The following is a 21,818-nucleotide window of genomic DNA, read 5'->3' on the forward strand; positions in this document are numbered from 1 at the left end:
TAAGTAGGAGGAACCACAGCATTTTTAAATTTCTCATGAACCCTGGACTCGTAGATTGACTTTATACCATGTGAAATTTACCGCATTAATAAGTGTGCATTGGGCACCCAGCAATTTTTTGCATCAGAGATAATAGCCTCAGCTACATGTGATGGCCGCTATCGGCTTTGCATTTCTTTGGGCGCCTGTTTTGGACACACTAATCTCCTTAATGCATCTGGTGCTAGACTAGTGCATCCAAAACAAGTGTGCAACCATCTGTAAAGCTGCGTGCTAAGCTGAGTGCACTTTATTGCATCAGCTTCAAAGTTACATTAAGAAACTGCACTAAATTTCAGTCTTAATGCAAGGCATATTACACTTGCCCCACAGCAAGCCAGGGATCCCCAAACTTTTTCAGCACAGGACTACATGTGATATTTGCAATCACTGAGCAAAAGGGGTGGGGAGGCTCCCATTGGAGTTTTGATTGGAGGGGGAAAGTTAAGAGGTATTCCTTGGAGTCTGGCCCTTTCATTGTTTTGAAAGGACCAGGCTAGTTCTACTAATTTCTTTCCATTTGAAAGAATTTAGTAGAACTAGGGATCACGAAATGAAACTCCAGGGAGGAAGATTCAGAACCAACATCAGGAAATATTTCTTCACAGAGAGAATAGTGGATGCCTGGAATGCCCTTCTGGAGGAGGTGGTGAAGACAAAAACGGTGAAAGATTTCAAACGGGCATGACATAAACACTATGGATCCTTAAAGACTAGGGATGGAAATGAAGAAAAAAAGGGGGGTAACTTGCTGGTGTGGCGGTTATTACCCTTAACCAATAAGCCTTCATATTGTTGATATTACTCCAATATTGCTCTCTGCTTTAACAGTACGGGGGAAAGAAAAAAAGGGGAATCAGTTTCAGACAGCAACCAACAAGGACAGTAAATTTTAAGGTCTGGGAAAACAAATAAGATTGGGGTAACTTGCTGATGTGACTGATACTACCCTTAACCAAAAAGCCTGATACCTTTGATGCTAATATAAGTTTGCTGGGCAGACTGGATGGACCGTTTGGTCCTTTTCTGCCATCATTTCTATGTTTCTATGACATGCTGCTGAACTAGGCAGGCAGGGTTCACACAGAGCTCACAAAGGTATGGCAGTAGGCTATCAGTAAAAATATTTCTAGATGTAACCCCCATCTCCAGGTGCAGACTGAACTCCAATGGGGCCATACAAATTTTATAAGTCTTTGGGGCAGGAACCCAGGCTAGCTCTCCAACTTTGCTTCCTTCCCAGGCTCTTTTGACTGGGGGGTGAAAGGAGTCCTCTCAGTTCCCAATGCAGGGTGACTAACTCTCCCTCCAGAATCTCCTGGGTTAAGGAAATTCTGATACTCTGTGTTGTGCTCTGTGTGCAAAAAAGTCAAAGGAGCCACTGTGTTAGTGTACAAATAAATCTTTACTATTGCAAATTGTTGAAAAAATGGCACAATACTGGTTCACAGCACCATAATTGTTCTTTACAGGTTTTTTCTCAATCTGTACCGGGATGTCTGATGCCAGAGCCAGGGAAACATCAACCTTCAAGGATGTCCTTTGGGTGGGTAGAACAACTCTTCCAGATGGCCAGAATACTAAGCTGCTTCACAGAGAGTTAAAATTTTTCTCCCCAGGGTTCATTAAAGCACCGGATGGGTAGCTCCACGGATATTAGGCTTTGCCTTTACTCACTGTTAGATGATTTAAACCTTCTCTGTTCTTATGCCGTCCTTGGTCTTTGAATCCCTGATGGAAGGGATCCCTTGGAGCAGGATTATCAATGCTCCCAGCAAGAAGGAAGGGCAGCCAGAATTTACAACCTGGATCTTGAAGTTTTTTTTAGCCATTATCTTCATCAAGGACAGGTCCCGCTGCTGCAGTAGCTGAGGGAGCAGCACAGTGGCTTGGGGCAGATGCTGAGGTGTTGCTGATCCCTGATGCTAGATCATCCCCTCCTTCAGCATTCTCCACATCTGCGTTGCAGGAATGGGAGGTAGTTCTTGTCAGTAGAAGCATGGACGGAACAATAGGGAGCTCTACATCAGCTGAAATTCCAGCGTTGGAGGCTGCCATTACAAGTTGCTTTTTGAACAAGCAACTTGTGGCTGAAGTTTGAAACAGGAAGATATAAGAGCAGGAATAGCTGTTGGACAAGGGGATTTTCATTCCTCCATGGTTCCATCTTTGCAGCAACAAGGTATAACTCCTGCAATTCTGCAGATCAATTCTTGCACTCCTATCACACTGGACAGTATTTGGACTGTTCTCTCCTCTATGGAGCACTCATTGTTCTAACAGTGATGACAAATAATATTTTTACTAAGGTTCATTCTCAGATGTCTACATTTGCACAAGCTAAACAAATTAAAAAGTTACAACAAGAAACTAGTAGATTATCTTCTATTCAGATTTCCCTTGTTCAAGATAAAAATGTGAATCACCGCAGGTTGGAGAACTTGGAAAACTCTGCAAGAAGTTTGAATTTACAGGTCTTACATTTCCCTGTGATATCTAGGATATTGCTTGAATTATTTAGAACGTTCATGCAGGACTTTCTTGGTTTATCACAAGGGTTTTGCCTTCTTTTCAGAAGGCTTTTTACCGCCCAGTTGACAAAGTTTGGAAACTACAGATTATAGTCAAGATGTGGTCAAACCAGGTGAATGTTTTCTTGGACATTTCTGCATTATTGGAATCTACTGTGGTGGATGAAGCACATAGGGCCACGCTCTGGTATTCCTTAATGCTCTACAAGATCAAGATTTTGTCCCTAGGTTGTATTTCCAGAATTCCCATAATCTCTCTCCATGGGATTTAAAATTTGGACTTTTCTGGATTTTTTCAGAGCCACTCAGGAAAGAAAGAAATTTCCCTTTTTTTTTTTATATGTAATGAGTTTGCTGCTCTGGGTACTTGCTACATTCTTCTTTTTTCTTGTAAAATGTTTTTTTTATGTTTCCTACTGAAAAATTTATTTTGAGTCATCTCAACTTCGTTCCTTTATTGATTCTAGGGTCTTCAGCAGAGATGGGCCTCCAGCAGTCTAAAATGTGAGGGAATGCGTGGTTAAGGTTTAGGGAGGTAAGTATGATTACTGTACATTAATGATAAGTCCTCTTGGAAGAGTTTGCTTTTTTTCATCTCCCTATGTTTTGGGGCCTCTTTCCATATGTAATGATCTAAACAGAACATTAGGCTTTTAAATGTTTGCTTGTTGCATTTGCTAATATAAATTTTGTGCTGTTTATTTTTCTCTTTGCAAGTGTTAACTTGTATGTTAATGTAAAAATGGATAAATAAAAAGAATTAAAAAAAGAGTATTATAGGAGGTTTCTCTGATGTTATCCTCTCCCTAGATGGGGGCGAGACATGAAACTTAAGCTGTGATATATTTTCTGTATCCTGAATATGTGGAATAGTAGAATAGTTTTCCATCTTAGGTGTCAATGACTTTAAAATGGAAGACATCTGCTCCAAGTGAAGAGGAAATAGCATTATTAATAAAATAAATGTTTTATGAAAATCTATTCATATTTTCCTAACCATGGCATGTTGGACTGTTGTAGGAAGAACAGTGGAAGAATGGTCTGATTCAAGAATCAAAATTGAGATTGCAGAGCTCCTGTTTTGATTTTTCAGCACCGAAAACTGATCCTCCACACCAAGAAAGCGTTTGGACAGAAGATTATACCATGGCTTTGCTTGTGGATGGCACCAATCAGTTTACTGCATTGCGTAGGGATTAGGCCAAAGGGGATCACAACTGTAGCAGTGGAGAGAGAGTTGGTCTGGCACACATTCAATTCGTTGTCACGCATCAGACTCTGCATCACTACCTTTTCTGTTCTGAGACTTTTTAGAGTCATGGCTCTGATTTGAGGACTGTATCTATTTTGATTTAGGCAATGGCCTCTGGGGTGTAGAATGCTTTACCTTAACTATGGAGGTAGAAACCTGAGAAAGTTTTAAAATCTCCTGAAGATATAAGCTCTTGCTTTAATGGCCTTTGGAGACATATGCACAGGCTGCATGGTTTGGAACATCATGAGAAGGACCAAGACAGACACATGAGTCATGCTGATTAGAAAGAACATTGTAAGTGCAACAGGGATACTTCCTGAAGCCCAGTTTGTTCTCTACCATATTGAAAAGGAGCAATGCTAAATCAAACTCAGTCTTCAAGAAAAAATATTTTTCTTCTTGAAGGAGACTCGTGAACAAAAAAGAATGAGGAACTATAAAAGTAAAAAGAAATGAACAGGAAAACAAGCAGCTTAGAAAAAGCAAAACATGTTCTTTTGCACTAGCAGAAGAAAAAAGAAGACTTAAGAAGAAACACCCAAGGCAGTAGATATGGTGAAACACCTGTGCATGCACAGACAGATCTTCTTGGCCTTAATGAGCTCTGAGACACAGATCCATTTCTGTATCATCAGATAACATCACTCATTTATATGGCCGATACTGGTCTTGCTTGTCCACAGAGAAAGCAATTGTTCCTCCTATAGAAGGTATACTATAAATCACCTGACACAGCTGCTTTTGATAAGCAGTAACTCTTCTCCACAGCCCAAACATCCCACTTCTAAAGCAAATATTAAATTCTACTTTCCCACAAAGCATATCTGGAACACAGAGTGGTTTTTTGTTTTTTTTTTTAGTTTTACGTATTTGCTTAGTTTAAATATGGTCCTGGATTTCTGCCAACCACAGAACATTTATAGTTTGGAACACAAGTTATACCCCTCTGGGTGATTTAGACTTTTTTTTTAAACAAATACATGTTTTCTTAAAAGATCAAGCCCTAATAAAAACAAAATTTCCATTCAACTTCACATATTTTTTGGTGTTGTTACAAAAAAAAGGTCCAAATGATGCACTGTCTCTTATAACCTTCTGCATTCCACCTCCAAAGCACAAAGAAAGGTCATGATTTCTGGCAGCAGCACAGGGGGCCTCGGGTACAAGATTTTGAGCCTCATGTCTGGCAGAGGGGAAGAGAAAAATATATATAAAGTTAGAAATCCACTTTTTTACAAAAGGAGGTCACAGGAGACAAAACAATTTTGACACTTTCATGAACTAGTTTGTTTCTTGCATACAATTAACCAGAAATTTTAATATTTTTATTCACAATTTATTTGTGGCCTTCAGTTCATCTTCCTGAGACGTACTCATATCCCTATTAAGGATATTTGTATACAGAGTTAATTTTTACTAGTACAGCCCTCTTACTGTATCCATCTCACCCAAAAAAGTGACCAGTTACTTCAGAGACATACCAAGCCAGTTTGGTTTTCAATGTTCTGGCTTTTGTCTTGGTAGTGGACTTAGATCGACTGTTTTTAGATAGCTCTGAGGGTGTTTCCAGGCTCTCTAAGCGTTGAGTCAGTGCCAGCTTCTGCTGGATGGCCATTCGCAGCAATGAGTTTAAGGTTTTCTTCTCATCCTCTGCTGCAGCAAGTTGCCGCTGCATTTCATCCAACTGCGAGACATACTGGTCACATCTGAAACATGCCAGGAAAAATATATATCAATATTCATGAAGGAACAAAACAAAGGAGAAATTAGTGCTTACTTGATAGTTTCCTTTCCTTGAGTACAGTTAGACTAGCCCAGATGAATGGGTTATTCACCAGCAGACAGAGATCAACAGGTTCACCGATATCACCCCTAATATGCATTTGTGCTAACCTCAGCCTGTCAGTATTATCTGCAACAAACTAATACTGGAAACTTTAATTCTTTCATATTTATTTAAACAAATTCACTCTAAAACTAGGAAGCAGAACCACTATTTATAGGAGCACTGTGAAGCACTCACCTACTAAAGAGAAACATTGCAGATGCTATCCATTAGCCCGCAAGCCAGCTGAAAATGTATGCAATCGTATGCAAATTTGGCAGCATAGGAATTGTCCTAGACTAGTCTAACTGGACAAAGAAAGAAAATGATCATTTAAGAGCTAATTTCTCCTTCCTCTTCATCCAGTCAGACCTGCCCAGATAAAGGGGGATGTACCCATCTTCCTCCTGAAAAGGGAGGGAGATTGCCAAATCTGGTCTCAATACCTTAGGGATAGATGAGGCCGCCTGACTGGCTCCCATATCCAAGTGATAATGCTTTGAAAGGAACGTAAGGACCACCAAGACGCTGCCTTACAGATAACCAAAAGAGAAACCAACCACCTTGCTGCTCTTGAAGCTGGCTAAACTAGTGCACAACATGAAAAGATGATCCAGCCTTCTGAAAGAATGTGTAACGTTGAGGTATCTCAAAAGAACTCTGACATTCAAACTGAGAAGCCTTTTATATTCTGCTAAAAGCTTATTAACTACTAAATGAAGGCAAACATATAGCCTAATTTCAATAAAAAAAAAACCTCTAACCACTTTCAGAAGAAAGGTGCTATACAGATCTTGACCATATCCTTTACTAGTATCAAAAAAGGTATTCTGGAAAAAAGTTCAGGAGAGACAACCCCCCCCCGAGAAGAATGGGAAAATGGGAAGCAGTCCAGGATGAAATCTGAGGTAGTTACCTTTTTGGGAACAAGTTAGGCGCCCTCCAAGCCTGAATACTGTAGACTAAGAGAGCTGCGGATGTGAACAGGCTGCTCTGCTTTCACAGGCAATTAAGGGGGGGGGGGGGGGAAGGAGGCTAAAATGCTCCAGCACTTGCACCATGGTGAAAACAGAGTCATTGCCCCATCACATGTGGAGCAGTAGGAGCTTGCAGCACTGCAAACGTGCTGGCTCCCTAGAGCTCCCATACTGCCAGCCCTTCTCTGTCATACCAAGGAACTCAGCTCCACTCAAGCCCAAAAATGCAACCACCTGAAAGGATCTACAACCCCCCTCCATGGGCACAAACTCAATATCACCAACTGAATTCCCCTCCTTTGTCAACTGCTTACTGATAACCAGACCTCAGCTCACTCGCTACCTTATAGTTGTTTGGGGTTTTTTTAAACTTTCTCCAAAAGAGAAAATCAGAGAACAGGAGTTGGAAGCCAAGACTGGACCCCAAGGGAGGAGATTCTGGCTGAAATGGAAAACCTCCTGAGCTAGTCCACTATCCCCAAAGGCTCAACCAGATCCAAGAACCAGGGAGCTGAATAAGTGGCTCGTTCAACCAGGAAGCCTGGTAGTCTGGCTGAAAATCCACTTCAACGGGTAAATAGTCAAAGAACTGTTGCCCTAGGAGCCAACTTGTTCAACTATGGAGCAAGCTGCAAACAAGCTCTACCAGGTGAGGCCATAGGTCGAAACTTGGGATCTGGAGATCTTGTTGCATCAGTCTAATGCTTTCATTTACTGGAGACAGAGAAAGCAGAGTTGCTTACCTGTAACAGGTGTTCTCACAGGACAGCAGGATGTTAGTCCTCACATATGGGTGACATCATCAGGATGGAGCCCAATCACGGAACACTTTTGTCAAAGTTTCTAGAACTTTGACTGGCACACTGAGCATGCCCAGCATGCCACTAACCCTGCATCTAGCAGGGGTCCCCTTTCAGTTTTGTGTGTAGCAAATACCACGAGCGAAAAATAAAATAATAAAACAGCTTTGGACCCAACTCCGCGGGGTGGCGAGTGGGTTTCGTGATGACTACATCCTGCTATCCTAGGAGAACACCTGTTACAGGTAAGCAACTCTGCTTTCTCCCAGGACAAGCAGAATGGTAGACCTCACATGTGGGTGATTAGCAAGCTACAGGCTGACTCATATTTAATTTGGACCAACAGCATACACTTGTGCAACAGTAACAACAACTGGTGTACTGTTGGGAAAAATGAGGCAGCCTGAAAATCACAGCAGGTGGATTTGGAGGGAGTTGGGATTATACTGGAAATAAATTCTTCAAGACGGACTGGCCAAAGGCAGAGCCTTGACGTCCTTCCTTGTCCAGGCAGTAATGTGCTGCAAATGTATGAAGAGAGCTCCATGTTGCAGCTTTACAGATCTCAGCAATAGGTACTGAACGATAGTGTGCTCTTACTGAGTGCACCTTCACTTGTCCCTGAAGAGGAAGGCCTACTTTCTCATAGCAGAATGCGATACAGTCTGCTAGCCAGTTGGAGAGAGTTTGTTTGCCCACTGCAACTCCCAGTTTGTTTTTATTGAAAGAAACAGAGTTGGGTGGATTTCCTATGGCATGTAGTGTGGTCTAGGTAAAATACAAGTGCACATTTACAGTCCAAGGTGTGTAGAACTCTCTTGCCCTGGTGAGAGTGAGGCCTTGGGAAAAAGGTAGGTAAGACTATAGATTGATTCAGGTGAAAGTCCTTCCTTGGGAAGGAATTTTGGGTGAGTACAGAGGACAAATCATTCATGTAGGAACCTTGTTTAGGGTGAGTATGTGACAAGTGCTTGTAATTCACTAACCCTTTGAGCAGATGTAAAGGCTACTAGGAAAAGAATTTTCCATGTAAGAAATTTAACATCACAGGAGTGCAAAGGCTCAAACGGGAAACGCATTAGTCTTGTAAGTACTACGTTTAGGTCCCATTCGGTAACTGGTGGCCGTAGAGGGGGCTTAAGTTGCAGCAGGCCCCTCATAAACCAACTCACAAGGGTTTGCGCCATTATTGGGGCATCCCCTACTCCCTTGTGGTACACTGAAATGGCACTGAGGTGTACCCTCACCGAGGAAGTCTGGAGACCAGAATCTGAAAGCTGCCAGAGATAGTCTAATAGGGATGGAGTGGGGCAGGAAAAGGGGTCGATACCTTTTTGAGTGCACCACGTGGTGAATCTATTCCACTTAGAAAGGTAGGATTTTCGTATGGAAAGCTTTTGTGAAGCTACAAGCACTTGAGAGACATCAGTTGAAAGGTTGAGCGGTTGTATGATCAAGCTTTCAACATCCAGGCTGTGAGGGATAAGGGCTGAAGGTTTGGATGGCGTAACATGCCTTGGTTCTGAGTTATGAGATTGGGCGCTGTGCTTAGGCGAATTGGTTCTCGGATGGAGAGGTCAAGAAGCATGGGAAACCATACTTGTTGAGGCCAATAGGGGGCTATGAGTATCATTGACCCTTTGTCCTGTTGTAGTTTCACAAGAATTTTGGCTATCAGTGGTATCGGAGGACACGTGTATAGGAGGCCTGTGTTCCAGGGGCGAGCAAAGGCATCCATGGCTAATGTGTGTTTTTGCCTGTGTAGGGAGCAGAATCTGTCCACTTTGTGATTCAGTTCAGATGCAAAGAGGTCAATTGTTGGCTGACCCCAGAGTTGGAAGATCTTTCTCGTTACCACAGGATCCAGAGACCACTTGTGGGAATGGAAACGTTGACTGAGGTGATCTCTACTACGTTCTGTATGCCTGCCAGATAAGTGGCTCGGAGATGCATGGAGTGTGCAAGGGCCCAGGCCCAGATCTGCGCAGCATCTTAGCAAAGCAAATAAGAGTCTGTTCCTCCCTGCTTGTTCAAATATCACATTACAACTGTGTTGTCTGTCTGTATGAGAACAGTCTTGTGTGAAAGGCAGTCCTGGAATGCATATAGAGCGTAACTTATGGCTCAAAGCTCTAGGAAGTTCATCTGAAACTTTGCTTTGAGTTGTGTCCAAGTCCCTTGAGTTTGAAGGTTGTTCACATGAGCTCCCCAACCTAAGTTGGATGCATCCGTGGTTAAGGTTACTTGAGGAATTGGTTGCTGGAAGCGTAGACCTGTTAGCAAGTTGTCCTTGTTTGTCCACCACAGAAGTGAGAAACGCAGCTGGTTGGTTACATTGATCTGGGATGAAAGAGGTTGAGTGGCTTGTAGCCACTAAGATTTCAAAGTCTATTGAGTTATTCTCAATGCTAGCCTGGCCATAGGAGTGACGTGGACCGTGGAAGCCATGTGGCCCAGCAACGTGAAGAATTGATGGGCTGAGGCTGTTTTCTTTGTGCACAGAGATGTAGCTGGTCTGGAGAGTGTGTCTGCGCAGTCGTTGGGCAGGAAGGTCTTTGCGACTGTGGTGTCCAAATCTGCTCCAATAAAGGTAAGGAGGTAGGATGGATTCAGGTGGGATTTCTGGTAACTGATGAGAAACCCTGAGTGTAGTAGATTGATAGTGAGCTTCAGAGCATTGAGAGCTCCTTGCTTGGATTGGCTCTTGATTAGCCAGTCGTCCAGGTAAGGTAACATGTATATGCTGTTTTTGCATAAATGGGCGGCAGCCACTGCTAGGCATTTTGTAAATACACGGGGTGCCGAGGCAAGTCCGAAAGGCAGAACCCGGTACTGAAAATGTTGATGACCCACTATAAAACGCAGGTATTTGCGGTGATGTGGGGATATGGGAATGTGTGCATAGGCGTCTTGAAGATCCAGAGAACAGAGCCAGTCTCTATGTTGTAGAAGGGGAAGCATGGTGCCTAGGGACACCATCCTGACTTTTTCTTTTTATAGAAGTTTGTTGAGATTGCAGAGGTCTAGGATTGGACGGAGGCCATCTGATTTCTTTGGAATTAGAAAATAACGGGAGTAGAACCCTCTGCCCTGCTGTGCCAGGGGAACGGCTTCCACAGCCCTGGCGCTCAGTAGGATGGATAGTTCTGACTCTAGACTGCTTGTGTGAGTTCTTTGGATCCACAGTGGATGGGTGGTGAATCTGGGGATACCATGAGGAAATTTAGATGGTATTCCTAGATTATTATGGATATTACCCATTGGTCTGTTGAAATGCGGCGCCAGTTGGATATGAAGTGGTGTAGCCGACCTCCTACAGGCAAGTCTGGTCTTGGATTCATAGAGTGGCTGCTGTTCTCTGGACAGGTTTCAATATCCAGAGGCTGGGCCTATTTGCGGGACTGGTTGAGATCTGGACTCCTTGGTCTGACATGAATGTCCTCTTTGAGGTGGTCTGGCTGGTCTCACGCAAGATGTAGGTGGGTAGTACTTGCATGAGTGATAAAAGGGTCTTCTGGGATCCCTTCTTATGGTCTTTCGAGCAGAGGAGGGAGCTTCCACAGTGACTGTAGAAAGCTGACGCAGGGTCTCGTGATGATCCTTTAATTGAGCCACTGCGTCCTGTATCTTGTCGCCAAAGAGATTATCTCCAGTACACGGGAGATCAACGAGCTTATCCTGGACTTAAGTCAGAGGCCTTAAACCAGGCCCATTTTCTGGCGCTGATTCCTGTTGCTGATAAACAAGAAGCCATTTCAAAGGAATCCTATGCAGCTCTGAAATCATGTTTCCCTGCCTCAAGGCCTTTTTGGAGAATGGCAGTGAGATTCTCCCGTTGTTGTTGAGGGAGGGAATCTGCTATCTTCCGGATTTGCTTCCACAGATTCCTCTGGTATTGTGTCATATATAACTGATAGGCAGCTATGCGTGACACCAACATAGAGCCCTGGAAGATTTTCCAACTAAGACCATCCAAAAAGTTTTGGTCCTTTCCAGGGGGAGCTGAAGAATGAGGGCGCAATCTCTTGGCCTTCTTCTGCGCAGATTCTACTACCACTGATTGGTGAGGTAGCTGTGGCTTCTGAAAACCTGGAGCATGTTGGACCAGATATGTTGCATCCGTCTTTCTATTGACTGGTGGGACAGTGCAAGGGTGCTCCCATAGGCGATGTTGCAGATGCAAGAGCACTTCATGGACTGGCCATAATTTCCTTGGGGGACTCTACAAATTGAAGAACTTCTAACTACTTGTGATGGGTGTCCTGTTCGGTGACCAGGTCAAAAGGGATGGTTTCAGACATTTCTTTTATGAAGTTAGCAAAGGAGAGGTCTTCTGGAGGGGACAGTCTCCTTTCTTCTGGAGGAGAAGGCTCAGAGTAGGTCCTCTGTGGAAATGTCCGTGTCAACATCCTCCCATGGACCATAAGTGGTCTCTGGTTGAGATCCCGAGGGAGGGAAAATGTCTGATATTCCAGGATGTGCAGGCATCGATGGAACTTGCAACGGCATTGATGGAGACTTAGATGGCATCGATGGTATCGAAGGGAACCGTGGGTGCTTCGATCCCGAGAGCCCCGACTGACCTGGTACCGGTTCCGGCATTGATGGAAGCGGAGCTGGAATAGGACTAGAGTCCATATCCTCATCCTCCGAGGACCCCGGAATGGGTATCGGGGGCGTCGGAGGTTCAGAGGGTCAACTCGGTACCGATGGCACAGGCTGGGTCGGAATGGCACCGATGAGAGTATCAAGGCGGTCGAGCAATGGTGTAAACATCGATGGCTCCGGTGTTGGTGCCGGTATGGGGACTGGCACCAATGGCGAATGCAGGCTCAGGAAGCGAGGACTGCCTGGCAGACAAGGATGTCCAGCTCCTCCCTGGAAGCTGGTATAGGTAATGCAGCTACAGGAGTAGGCAAGCTAGGCGCTTGGCAAGGCCGATGCAGTGTCTGTGCCAACACCGGGTGTGGAATTGCGTCAGTGCCGGTGACTGTTTCCCTCGAAGATGCTATACCAATGCCCTGGATGCGTTGGTGACGGACGGTCACCGCCCCCTTGCTGCTCTCGGCGAGATTTGTCGATGGATGAAGATGTTCCTGCCAGTGATGACTGGGTGGAAGTCGATGGAGTTAGTTTTATTTTGGAAAGAGACTCCATTTTGTCTAAACGGGCATTCCTGCCCTTCGGGGTCATTTGAGTGCAGCTAGGACACAGACATCCCTTGTGTGATCGGCCGAGGCATAGCGCACAAACATTGTGCGGGTCAGTGATGGACATCATGCGCGGACACTCTAGACATTTTCTGAAGCCCATCGCCATGGTGAAAAAAGGGGCTGCGAAACGGTCGGTGACCTGCAGGAACCGCCAAGGTAGCAGGAACCAACCGGAGACGATGGAAAATTACTCACCGAGCGTCAAGAAACGGTATCGCGATGGGAAACCCCTATGAGGGAACTTTTTAATGAAGATAACTTCAAGTTTTTCCATGAGGATAAGTGGTGAGAAAATTCTCACAATACTCCTAACCACGAGGCAAACTGCAGCGCGGAAAAAAAGAGACTGAAGGGAGAACCCTGTGGCTACAGGGATTATGGCATGCTGGGCATGCTCAGTGTGCCAGTCAAAAGTTCTAGAAACTGACAGAAGTTTTCCGTGACACGGCTCTGACTGATGACGTCACCCACATATGAGGACTACCGTCCTGCTTGTCCTGGGAGAATACTGGCTTTTGCTGACACTGCACCAGCCTATATACCAAATGATGATGCCACTGAAAAAGGTATGTCTTCTGTCTCCATCTGCTAGTAGGCAGTGATAACCTGCATCTGGACTGGTGTAGCAGAATAAGAAAGTAGCCTCTTAATGACCCTTCCTTAAGTGATTCCTCTTCCACGAGGGGTCTAATAACTGTAAAGAGTTTTAACAAGTAGACTGTGTACCTCTGGAAAAATAAACATTGTCTTCTCCAAAACTGTCCCCATGCAGGAGACTGAACAGGTTTCTCTGACATTCATTTTTCTTTTTTAGCCCAGAAATTTCCTCCTGTTCCTATAGGCTGCCAGAAGTAAATCAGAACCAGCCTCTATTTGGCGATGGCATTATCAGTCTCTCATTGCAATTGCTCCAAGTTTTTCCTTTATTTTTATATCTAACCCCCCCCCCCCCCAATTCTGCCAAGCGATCACAACAGTTCACAGCCATAGGTCACAAATTACAGTTCCATCTGCAATCCTGCTAATGTGGAGCCTATGTATTACTATTAGGTATTGCTGTTGAGCAATACCAAAACTCCTTCCCCTCCAAGGGACTGTAAATTCAGCATCCACAGTATCCCCAACCAGTCCACAGAGCGGAGGATAGGACCAAAAATCAGAACACAGGTCTTCTGCATGGCTTTGCCACCAAGTCACCATGCAAATCCCCTCCTTTTATTTCAATTAAATTGAATTAAAGTCAGTGGTGACTTTTGGGGCAGTCCAAACCTGTTTATGGCTTAAGAGTCGTCCCCGTCCCCCCCCCCCCTAATCTCTTTTCCTGAAACAAGGTGAGGCACTAGGAAGAACAGGGAGCAATAGTCATCTCCAGGGACCTGGGATTCTGGGCACAACAAGAAAAAAAAATAAGGGGGGGGGGGCAGAAAATGAAACAGTTAATTTCTAGGGATCGCAGGTTTTCTTACAGTATGGCAAAGCACAATCAGGTTTGTAGAAATTTGTGCAAATTAAAAAAACAAACCATATTTATATATGTATCCAGAACCTGTACTCAGTACTTTGTTGAGGCAACTTTTGCAGTGATTACAGTTAAGTCTTAGGTATGATGCTATAATCTTAGCAAACCTGGATTTGGGAATTTTCATGCATTCTTCTCTGCAGGTCTTCTCAAACTATCTCAGGTTGGATAGGGAGTATTGAGACACAGCTATTTTCAGGTCTCTCCAGAGATATTCGATTGGATTCAAGTCCAGGCTGTGGCTGGGCCACTCAAGGATATTCTCAGACTTGTAACAAAGCCACTTCTGAGACACCCTGGCTGTGTGCTTAGGGTCGTTGTCCTATTGGAAGGTGAATCATCACCGCAGTCTGAGGTCCAGAGTGCTCTGGAGCAGGTTTTCATCAAGGATCTTTCTGTACTTTGCTCAGTTCATCTTTCCCTCGATCCTGACTAGTCTCCCAGTTCCTGCGGCTGAAAAACATCCCCAAAGCAAGATGCTGCCACCATGCTTCACTGTAGGGATTGCATTTGCTAGGCGATGAACAGTGCCTGGTTGCCTCCAGAGTTGACGCTTGGCATTCAGGCCAAAGAGTTCAATCTTGGTTTCATCAGATCAAAGAATCTTTGCCTTTAAGTGCCTTTTTGCTAACTCAAAGCGGTCTGACATGTGCCTATTACTAAGGAGTGGCTTCCATCTGGCCACTCTACCATAAAGGCCTGATTGGAGTGCTGCAGAAATGGGAGAAATTTCTAGAAGGACAACCATCTCCACAGAAGAACTCTGGAGTTGTGTCAGAGTGACCAACGGGTTGTCACCTCCCTGACCATGGCCCTTCTCCCCAGATTGCTCAGTTTTGGCACATGGCCAGCTCTAGGAATGGTCCTGGTGGTTCAGACTTCTTCCATTTAAGAATGAGGGAGGCCACAGTGTTCTTCAGGGCCTTCAATGCTGCAGAAATTATTTTGTACCCTTCTCCAGGTCTGTACCTCAACAGAATCCTGTCCTGGAGGTCTACAGACAATTCCTTCAACTTCATGGCTTTGAATTTTCTCTACACACAACACCCACAAAACACAATTGTGTATTCAAGTCAACCTCTATATGTAAATACAAAGAACTGATGAATGGTTAACCTGGTATCCTATTATATATCATGAGAGATAGCCATAAAGTCTTGTAGGACTGGACATTACAGTATTATTGTGGAAAGTTATTCTCAGTGTTTCAGCAAGTCCAAGGAATTGGTTTTATTCAAATGACAAAAATGAACAAAAATTAATTTACATTAAATAAAGTGACCCTATACCATTGATAGAGTCAGTATAAAAAGCAGACTCTAAGGGGTAGATTTTAAAAAAACGCGAATAGGCGTACTTTTGCTGGCGCATCAGGCGCAAGCAAAAGTACGCTGGATTTTAGTAGATATGCAAGCCTGGATCGGCGCGCGCAAGGCTATGAATTCTGTATAGCCGGCGCGCGCCAAGCCGCACAGCCTACCCCCGTTCCCTCCGAGGCCGCTCTGAAATCGGAGCGGCCTCGGAGGGAACTTCCTTTTGCCCTCCCCTCACCTTCCCCTCCCTTCCCCTACCTAACCCACCCACCCGGCCCTGTCTAAGCCCCCCCCTTACCTTTGTCGGGGGATTTACGCCTCCCCGGAGGGAGGCGTAAATCCCCACGCGCCAGCGGGCCGCTAGCGCGCCGGGCCGCGACCTGGGGGCGGGTCCGGAGGGCGCGGCCACGCCCCCGGGCCGCAACCATGCCCCCGGGCCCGCCCCCGAAACGCTCCCGGCACGCCCCCTAAACGCCGCGACGACCGGGCCCGCCCCCAACACGCCCCCCTCGGAGAACCCCGGGACTTACACGAGTCCCGGGGTCTGCGCGCGCCGGTAAGCCTATGTAAAATAGGCTCACCGGCGAGCAGGGCTCTTAAAATCCGCCCCTAAGAGTAAAGGTCCTACAAGACTTTATGGCTATCTATCATGATATATAATAGGATACCAGGTTAACCATTCATCAATTCTTTGTATTTGAATTTTCTCCGACATGCACTGTCAACTGTGAAACCTTATTCAGACAGATGTGTGCCTTTGCAAATTATGTTCAATCAATTGAATTTTCCAGAGGTGGACGCCAGTCAAGTTGGAGAAACATCTCAAGGATGATCACTGGAAACAGGATGCATCTGAGATCAACTGAGTGTCATAGTAAAGGGTGTGAATACTTTCATAAATGTGATATTTCAGTTTGCTTTTTTTAAATAGTTTGCACAAATTTCTACAAACCTGCTTTCGCTTTGTTATTATGGTGTATTATGTGTAGATTGAGGAGGGAAAAAATGCAAATTATCCATTTTTAAATAAGGATGAAACATAACAAAATGTGGAAAAAGTGAAGGGGTCTTGTTGCACCCAGTCGCAGATGGCTGCGACCTCTCATGCTCATCTTTTTTTTTCGCTGCACCATCAATTCTAGATGAGTGGCAGCCTTCGCCAGTCACCGCCAACTTCCCTGGTGTTCCCGGGATGGCGTGGGCGCTGCTGACCGCCATCTTGCTTCTGGAGACACATAGGTGCATGGGCCAGCTATGTATACGTCATGGCAGGAACCTTGGGGGCGTCCCCTCCGGATGACATAGTCTCGTTACCTGTACTTAAGCAGACTGGCCCTATGCACTAATGAGTTAGCAAGGAGTTTCCTCGTTGCTGAATCCACTACTCTTGGACTATCGGTTCCAGTTCCTGGCTTGCTGTGTGAACGCTCCGAGTACCCGCTCTTCGGGGGCTCTTTCGCATTCCTAGGCTATCCGCTCCTCGGAGGGCCTTCCTGCCTTTTAACTTCTGTTTGTTCTACTTCTCAGGACTTCCCTTGGAACCATGCCTTGTGAGTACTTCCTTCGTACTTCAACTCTACCAAGCCTTGCTGGGATTTTCTGCGGTATACCCCGTGCCTCGGGCCACTACCGCGCTCTCCTCAGCAGGATTCGTCTCACCATTCCCTACACTACAGATTACTGCCTCAACTTCTTCAGGAACCTTCTGAGCTTCTGTACCTCTGACTACCTCAGCATTACCATCATTGTACAGTCATCCTCTGCATACCCCGCGCTGCGGGTCACTACCGGATCTGCACACCTGAGGTTATTGCTTTACTACTGAGAAGGCTACCTGGCATATCCTGCTCCGCAGGCCACTACCGGATAATTACTTCTGAGGTATCACCCTGCTCAAGAACTATATCTCAACTGCAGTGCCCCGCTCCATGGGTTCAGCAAAATTGCTTACCTTGTAATAGGTGTTAACCCAGGACAGCAGGATGTAGTCTTCACATATGGGTGACGTCACTGACGGAGCCCTATAGCGGGAAAACTTTCTGTCAAAGTTTCTAGAAACTTTTGACTGGCCCTGTGAGGCCACTGAGCATGCCCAGCATGCCATGATATTCTCAGCCACAGGGGTCTCCCTTCAGTCTCGTATGTAGCAATAAGCTTTAGCAAAAATAAATAAAAGATAACATACCCAACTCATCGGGGTGGCGGGTGGGTTTCGTGAGGACTACATCCTGCTGTCCTGGGATAACACCTATTACAAGGTAAGCAATTTTGCTTTATCCCAGGACAAGCAGGATGCTAGTCCTCACATATGGGTGCTTAGCAAGCTAGAGGCGGAGTCATTTTTGTAGTGAAGCAACAGTGAAGTATTGTTGGTAAAAATGAGGCAGCCGAAGATCACTGCAGGTTGGATGTAGAAGGAGTTGGGATTATACTGGAAACAAGTTCTTTAAGACAGATTGTCCGTAGGCTGAATCTTGTCATCCTTCTTTGTCCAAACAGTAATGAGCTGCAAAGGTGTGAAGAGAACTCCATGTTGCTGCTTTACATATGTCAAGAATTGGCACTGAACGATAGTGTGCTACTGAGGTTGACATTGCTCTTACTGAATGCGCCTTTACTCGCCCTTGGAGAGGAAGGCCTGCTTTTTCATAGCAAAACTGTATGCAATCTGCTAACCAGTTGGATAGAGTATGTTTACACACTGCTTTTCCTGGTTTGTTTGGATCATAAGATACAAAGAGTTGTGTGAATTTCCTATGGACTGCAGTGCGGTCTAAGTAAAAAGCCAGCGCATGTTTACAGTCCAAGGTATGTAAGGCCCGTTCCCCCTGGTGTGAATGAGGCCTTGGAAAGAATGTGGGTAAAACTATGGATTGATTCAAGTGGAATTCCGTAACTACTTTGGGAAGGAATTTTGGATGTACATGGAGAACCACTCTGTCATGTAGGAATTTTGTGTAGGGTGAGTACGTGACAAGTGCTTGTAACTCACTAACCCTTCTAGCTGATGTAATGGCTATGAGGAAGATAGTCTTCCATGTGAGAAATTTAAGATCATAGGAATTCATGGGTTCGAATGGAGAACGAATGAGCCTTGTTAAGACCAGATTCAGGTCCCATTCTGTGACTGGTGGCCGAACTGGTGGTTAAGTTGCGTTAAACCTCTCATAAATCTACTGACAAGAGGATGTATGGATATTGGTGCATCTCCCATCTTGTTATGGTAAGCTGAGATGGCACTTAAATGTACTCTTACAAATGAAGTCTGGAGACCAGAGTCTGAAAGATGGCATAAGTAGTCTAGTAGAGAAGTTGTGGGGCAGGTGAAAGGATCAATACTCTTTTGCCTGCACCACAAAGTAAACCTTTTCCATTTTGAAGAATAGTTCTTCCGTGTTGAAGGTTTACGTGAAGCTATAAGCACTTGAGATACATTGGTTGAAAGATTGAGTGGTTGTAAGATCAAGCCTTCAACATCCACGCTGTCAGGGCCAGGGATTGAAGGTTGGGATGGCGCAACCAATCCTGAGTTATGAGAGTGGGATTTACTCCCAGCCGAATTGGATCCCTGACTGAGAGGTCTAGAAGTGTGGGAAACCATACTTGTCGAGGCCAATACAGGGCTATGAGAATCATGGTCCCCTTGTCCTGCTGTAGCTTCACTAGAGTTTTGGTTATGAGTGGTATTGGAGGATAAGCATATAGAAGGCCTGAGTTCTAAGGGCGAGCAAAGGCGTCCTTGGCTGGCTGGTTCTTTTGTTTGTGTAGAGAACAGAATTTGTCTACTTTGTGATTCATATGTGACACAAAGAGGTCTATTGTTGGTTGCCTCCAACGTTGAAAAATCCTGGTCATTACTGAGGGATCCAGGGACCACTCGTGTGGTTGGAACTGATGACGGAGTCGATCCGCCACTACATTGTGAATGCCTGCCAGATAAGTGGCCCGAAGGGATATGGAATGGTTCAGGGCCCAGCCCCAAATCTGTGCAGCTTCTTGACAAAGGAGATACGAGCCTGTACCTCCCTGTTTGTTGATGTACCACATGGCTACTGTGTTGTCTGTTTGGATTAGAACAGTCTTGTGTGAAAGGCAGTCCTTGAATGCATGTAGCGCATAACATATAGCTCGAAGTTCCAGGAAATTGATTTGAAATGTTGCTTCGATCTTTGTCCAAGTACCTTGGGTTTGGAGATTGTGTATGTGAGCTCCCCAGCCCAAGGTGGATGCATCTGTAGTTAAAGTTATCTGTGGGACTGGTTGTTGGAAGGGTAGGCCCCTTGCGCAAGTTGTCCTTGTTCACCCACCAAAGTAGAGAACGCTGTAGCTGGCGGGTTACTTGAATTGGAGAATGCAGTGGTTGAATGGCTTGGATCCATTGTGATTTTAAAGTCCATTGGGTTACCCTCATGGCAAGCCGTGGCATAGGAGTGACATGAACTGTGGATGCCATGTGGCCTAGTAAAGTTAGAAACTGATGAGCCGTAGCTTGTTTCTGTGAGTGGATCGAGTTTGCCAATAGGGAAAGTGTATCTGCTCGATCCTCTGGTAGAAAAGCCTTTGAAATGATGGTGTTCAATTCTGCTACTATGAATTGAAGCAGGTGAGATGGAGTAAGATGGGACTTTTGATAATTGACGAGAAAGCCCATGGAGTGAAGAAGAGTAATTGTTCGACTGAGAGAAGCCAGAGCTCCTTGTTGAGATTGACTTCTGATGAGCCAGTCGTCTAAGTAGGGAAAAACATGGACACTTTCCTTGTGCAAGTGTGCTGCTATTACTGCTGGACATTTGGTGAATACTCTGGGAGCAGAGGCAAGTCTGAATGGTAGTATTCTGTACTGGAAGTGTTGAAGACCCACCATGAAGCGCAGATACTTGTGATGAGGAGGGAATATTGGAATGTGAGCGTAAGTGTCTTGTAGATCCAGAGAACAAAGCCAATCTCCTGTTTGAAGAAGTGGAAGTATGGTGCCTAGAGAAACCATCCTGAACTTTTCTTTTTTCAGAAATGTGTTGAGATTTCTGGGGTCTAGGATGGGACGTAGACCTCCGGTTTTCTTTGGAATGAGGAAATAACGGGAATAGAATCCTCTGCCTGCTGAGCCCGGGGTACTGGCTCTACAGCCCTGGCTTTCAGAAGGGTGGATAATTCTACTTGTAACTGAATTATGTGACTGTCGCTGAGAGAGAGAGGTCTCTGAGGAGAATCTGTTGGAATTGAGAGGAAATTGAGTTTGTAAACTCGAGAGACTATGGAAAGTACCCACTAGTCTGTTATGTTTATCCAATGGTTGTAAAAGTAGGATATTCGGCCTCCTACTGGTAGATCTGCTTGAAGGTTGAGGGGATGGATTTGTTCCCTGGTCGTGGCCTCAAAACCCCGCAGTTGGCCCAGTCTGAGGCAGAGTAATTCTTGTTTGCCTGGATTGAGAACGTTGCTGCGGCCTAGTAGACCTACCCTCGATGCTAGAGGGTAGTAGCGTCTCTGACGGTAGAATGGATGTCTGGGTTCACGTCGTGTAGGATGGCGAGATGGCTGTGCAGCAGGTTCCTGTGGAACTAGGGATAGTTGGCACAGGGTTTCTGAATGCTCTTTCAGTTGTGCCACAGCGTCTTGGACCTTTGAACCGAATAGGTGGTCTCCAACACATGGCAAATCAACCAGTTTATCTTGGACTTCAGGTCGAAGATCAGAGGCCTTAAGCCATGCACAACGCCTAGCAGCAATCCCATGTTCTTAAGCTGCTGTCCTGGAAGCTGTTTCGAAGCTATCGTAAGCAGCTCTGACTTCATGCTTCCCAGCTTCAAGTCCCTTATGGATGATTGTCTGGGCTGCTTCCTGATATTGTTGTGGTAAAGATGTAGTGAAGTCTTGCATCTGTTTCCACAGATTCCTCTGATACTGAGTCATGTAGAGTTGGTAGGAGGACATTCTGGTATTCAGGATAGCTCCTTGATATATCTTCCTACCCAGGGAGTCTAAAAATCTATGATCTTTCCATGGGGGGGGGAGGGGTGTCAAAGAATGTGGACGTATTCTCTTTGATTTCTTTTGAGCAGATTCCACCACTACTGAGTGATGAGGAAGCTGCGATTTTTGATATCCAAGAACAGACTGTACTAAATATGTGGTGTCCATTCATTTATTTACAGCAGGTACAGAGCATGGGTGCTCCCAGAGTCGATGTTGTAGATCTAGGAGAACCTCATGAATAGGTATGGCCAATACCTGCTTTGTAGGGTCAACAAATTGGAGTACCTCCAATGTCTGCTGTCTGGTATCCTCTTCTAAAACCAACGTGAAGGGTATGGTATCTGCCATGTCCTGAATGAAGTTGGTAAAG

At 45.2% G+C, this 21,818-nt stretch overlaps 1 protein-coding gene and 1 long non-coding RNA gene across 2 annotated transcripts in view; one reads left to right on the plus strand and one right to left on the minus strand.

Moving 5' to 3' along the window:
* Positions 1 to 970: 970 nt before the first annotated feature.
* Positions 971 to 17,405, plus strand: LOC115095685. The gene is made up of 4 exons (XR_003857848.1): positions 971 to 1,585; positions 3,038 to 3,105; positions 3,591 to 7,276; positions 17,000 to 17,405. It is a non-coding gene; the product is annotated as an uncharacterized LOC115095685 (long non-coding RNA).
* Positions 4,608 to 21,818, minus strand: part of LOC115095665 (protein bicaudal D homolog 2-like) — an 86,954-nt gene continuing 69,743 nt past the window's right edge. Inside the window, exons 9-10 of the mRNA XM_029609686.1 lie at positions 5,307 to 5,531; positions 4,608 to 5,008 (exon numbers count right to left, since the gene is read on the minus strand). Of these exons, the coding sequence (XP_029465546.1) occupies position 5,008; positions 5,307 to 5,531 (226 nt within the window). The 3' untranslated portion in view covers positions 4,608 to 5,007. The remainder of the gene's footprint in view (positions 5,009 to 5,306; positions 5,532 to 21,818) is intronic.

Source organism: Rhinatrema bivittatum, chromosome 1 (assembly GCF_901001135.1).
Source record: "Rhinatrema bivittatum chromosome 1, aRhiBiv1.1, whole genome shotgun sequence".
NCBI classification, from domain to species: domain Eukaryota; kingdom Metazoa; phylum Chordata; class Amphibia; order Gymnophiona; family Rhinatrematidae; genus Rhinatrema; species Rhinatrema bivittatum.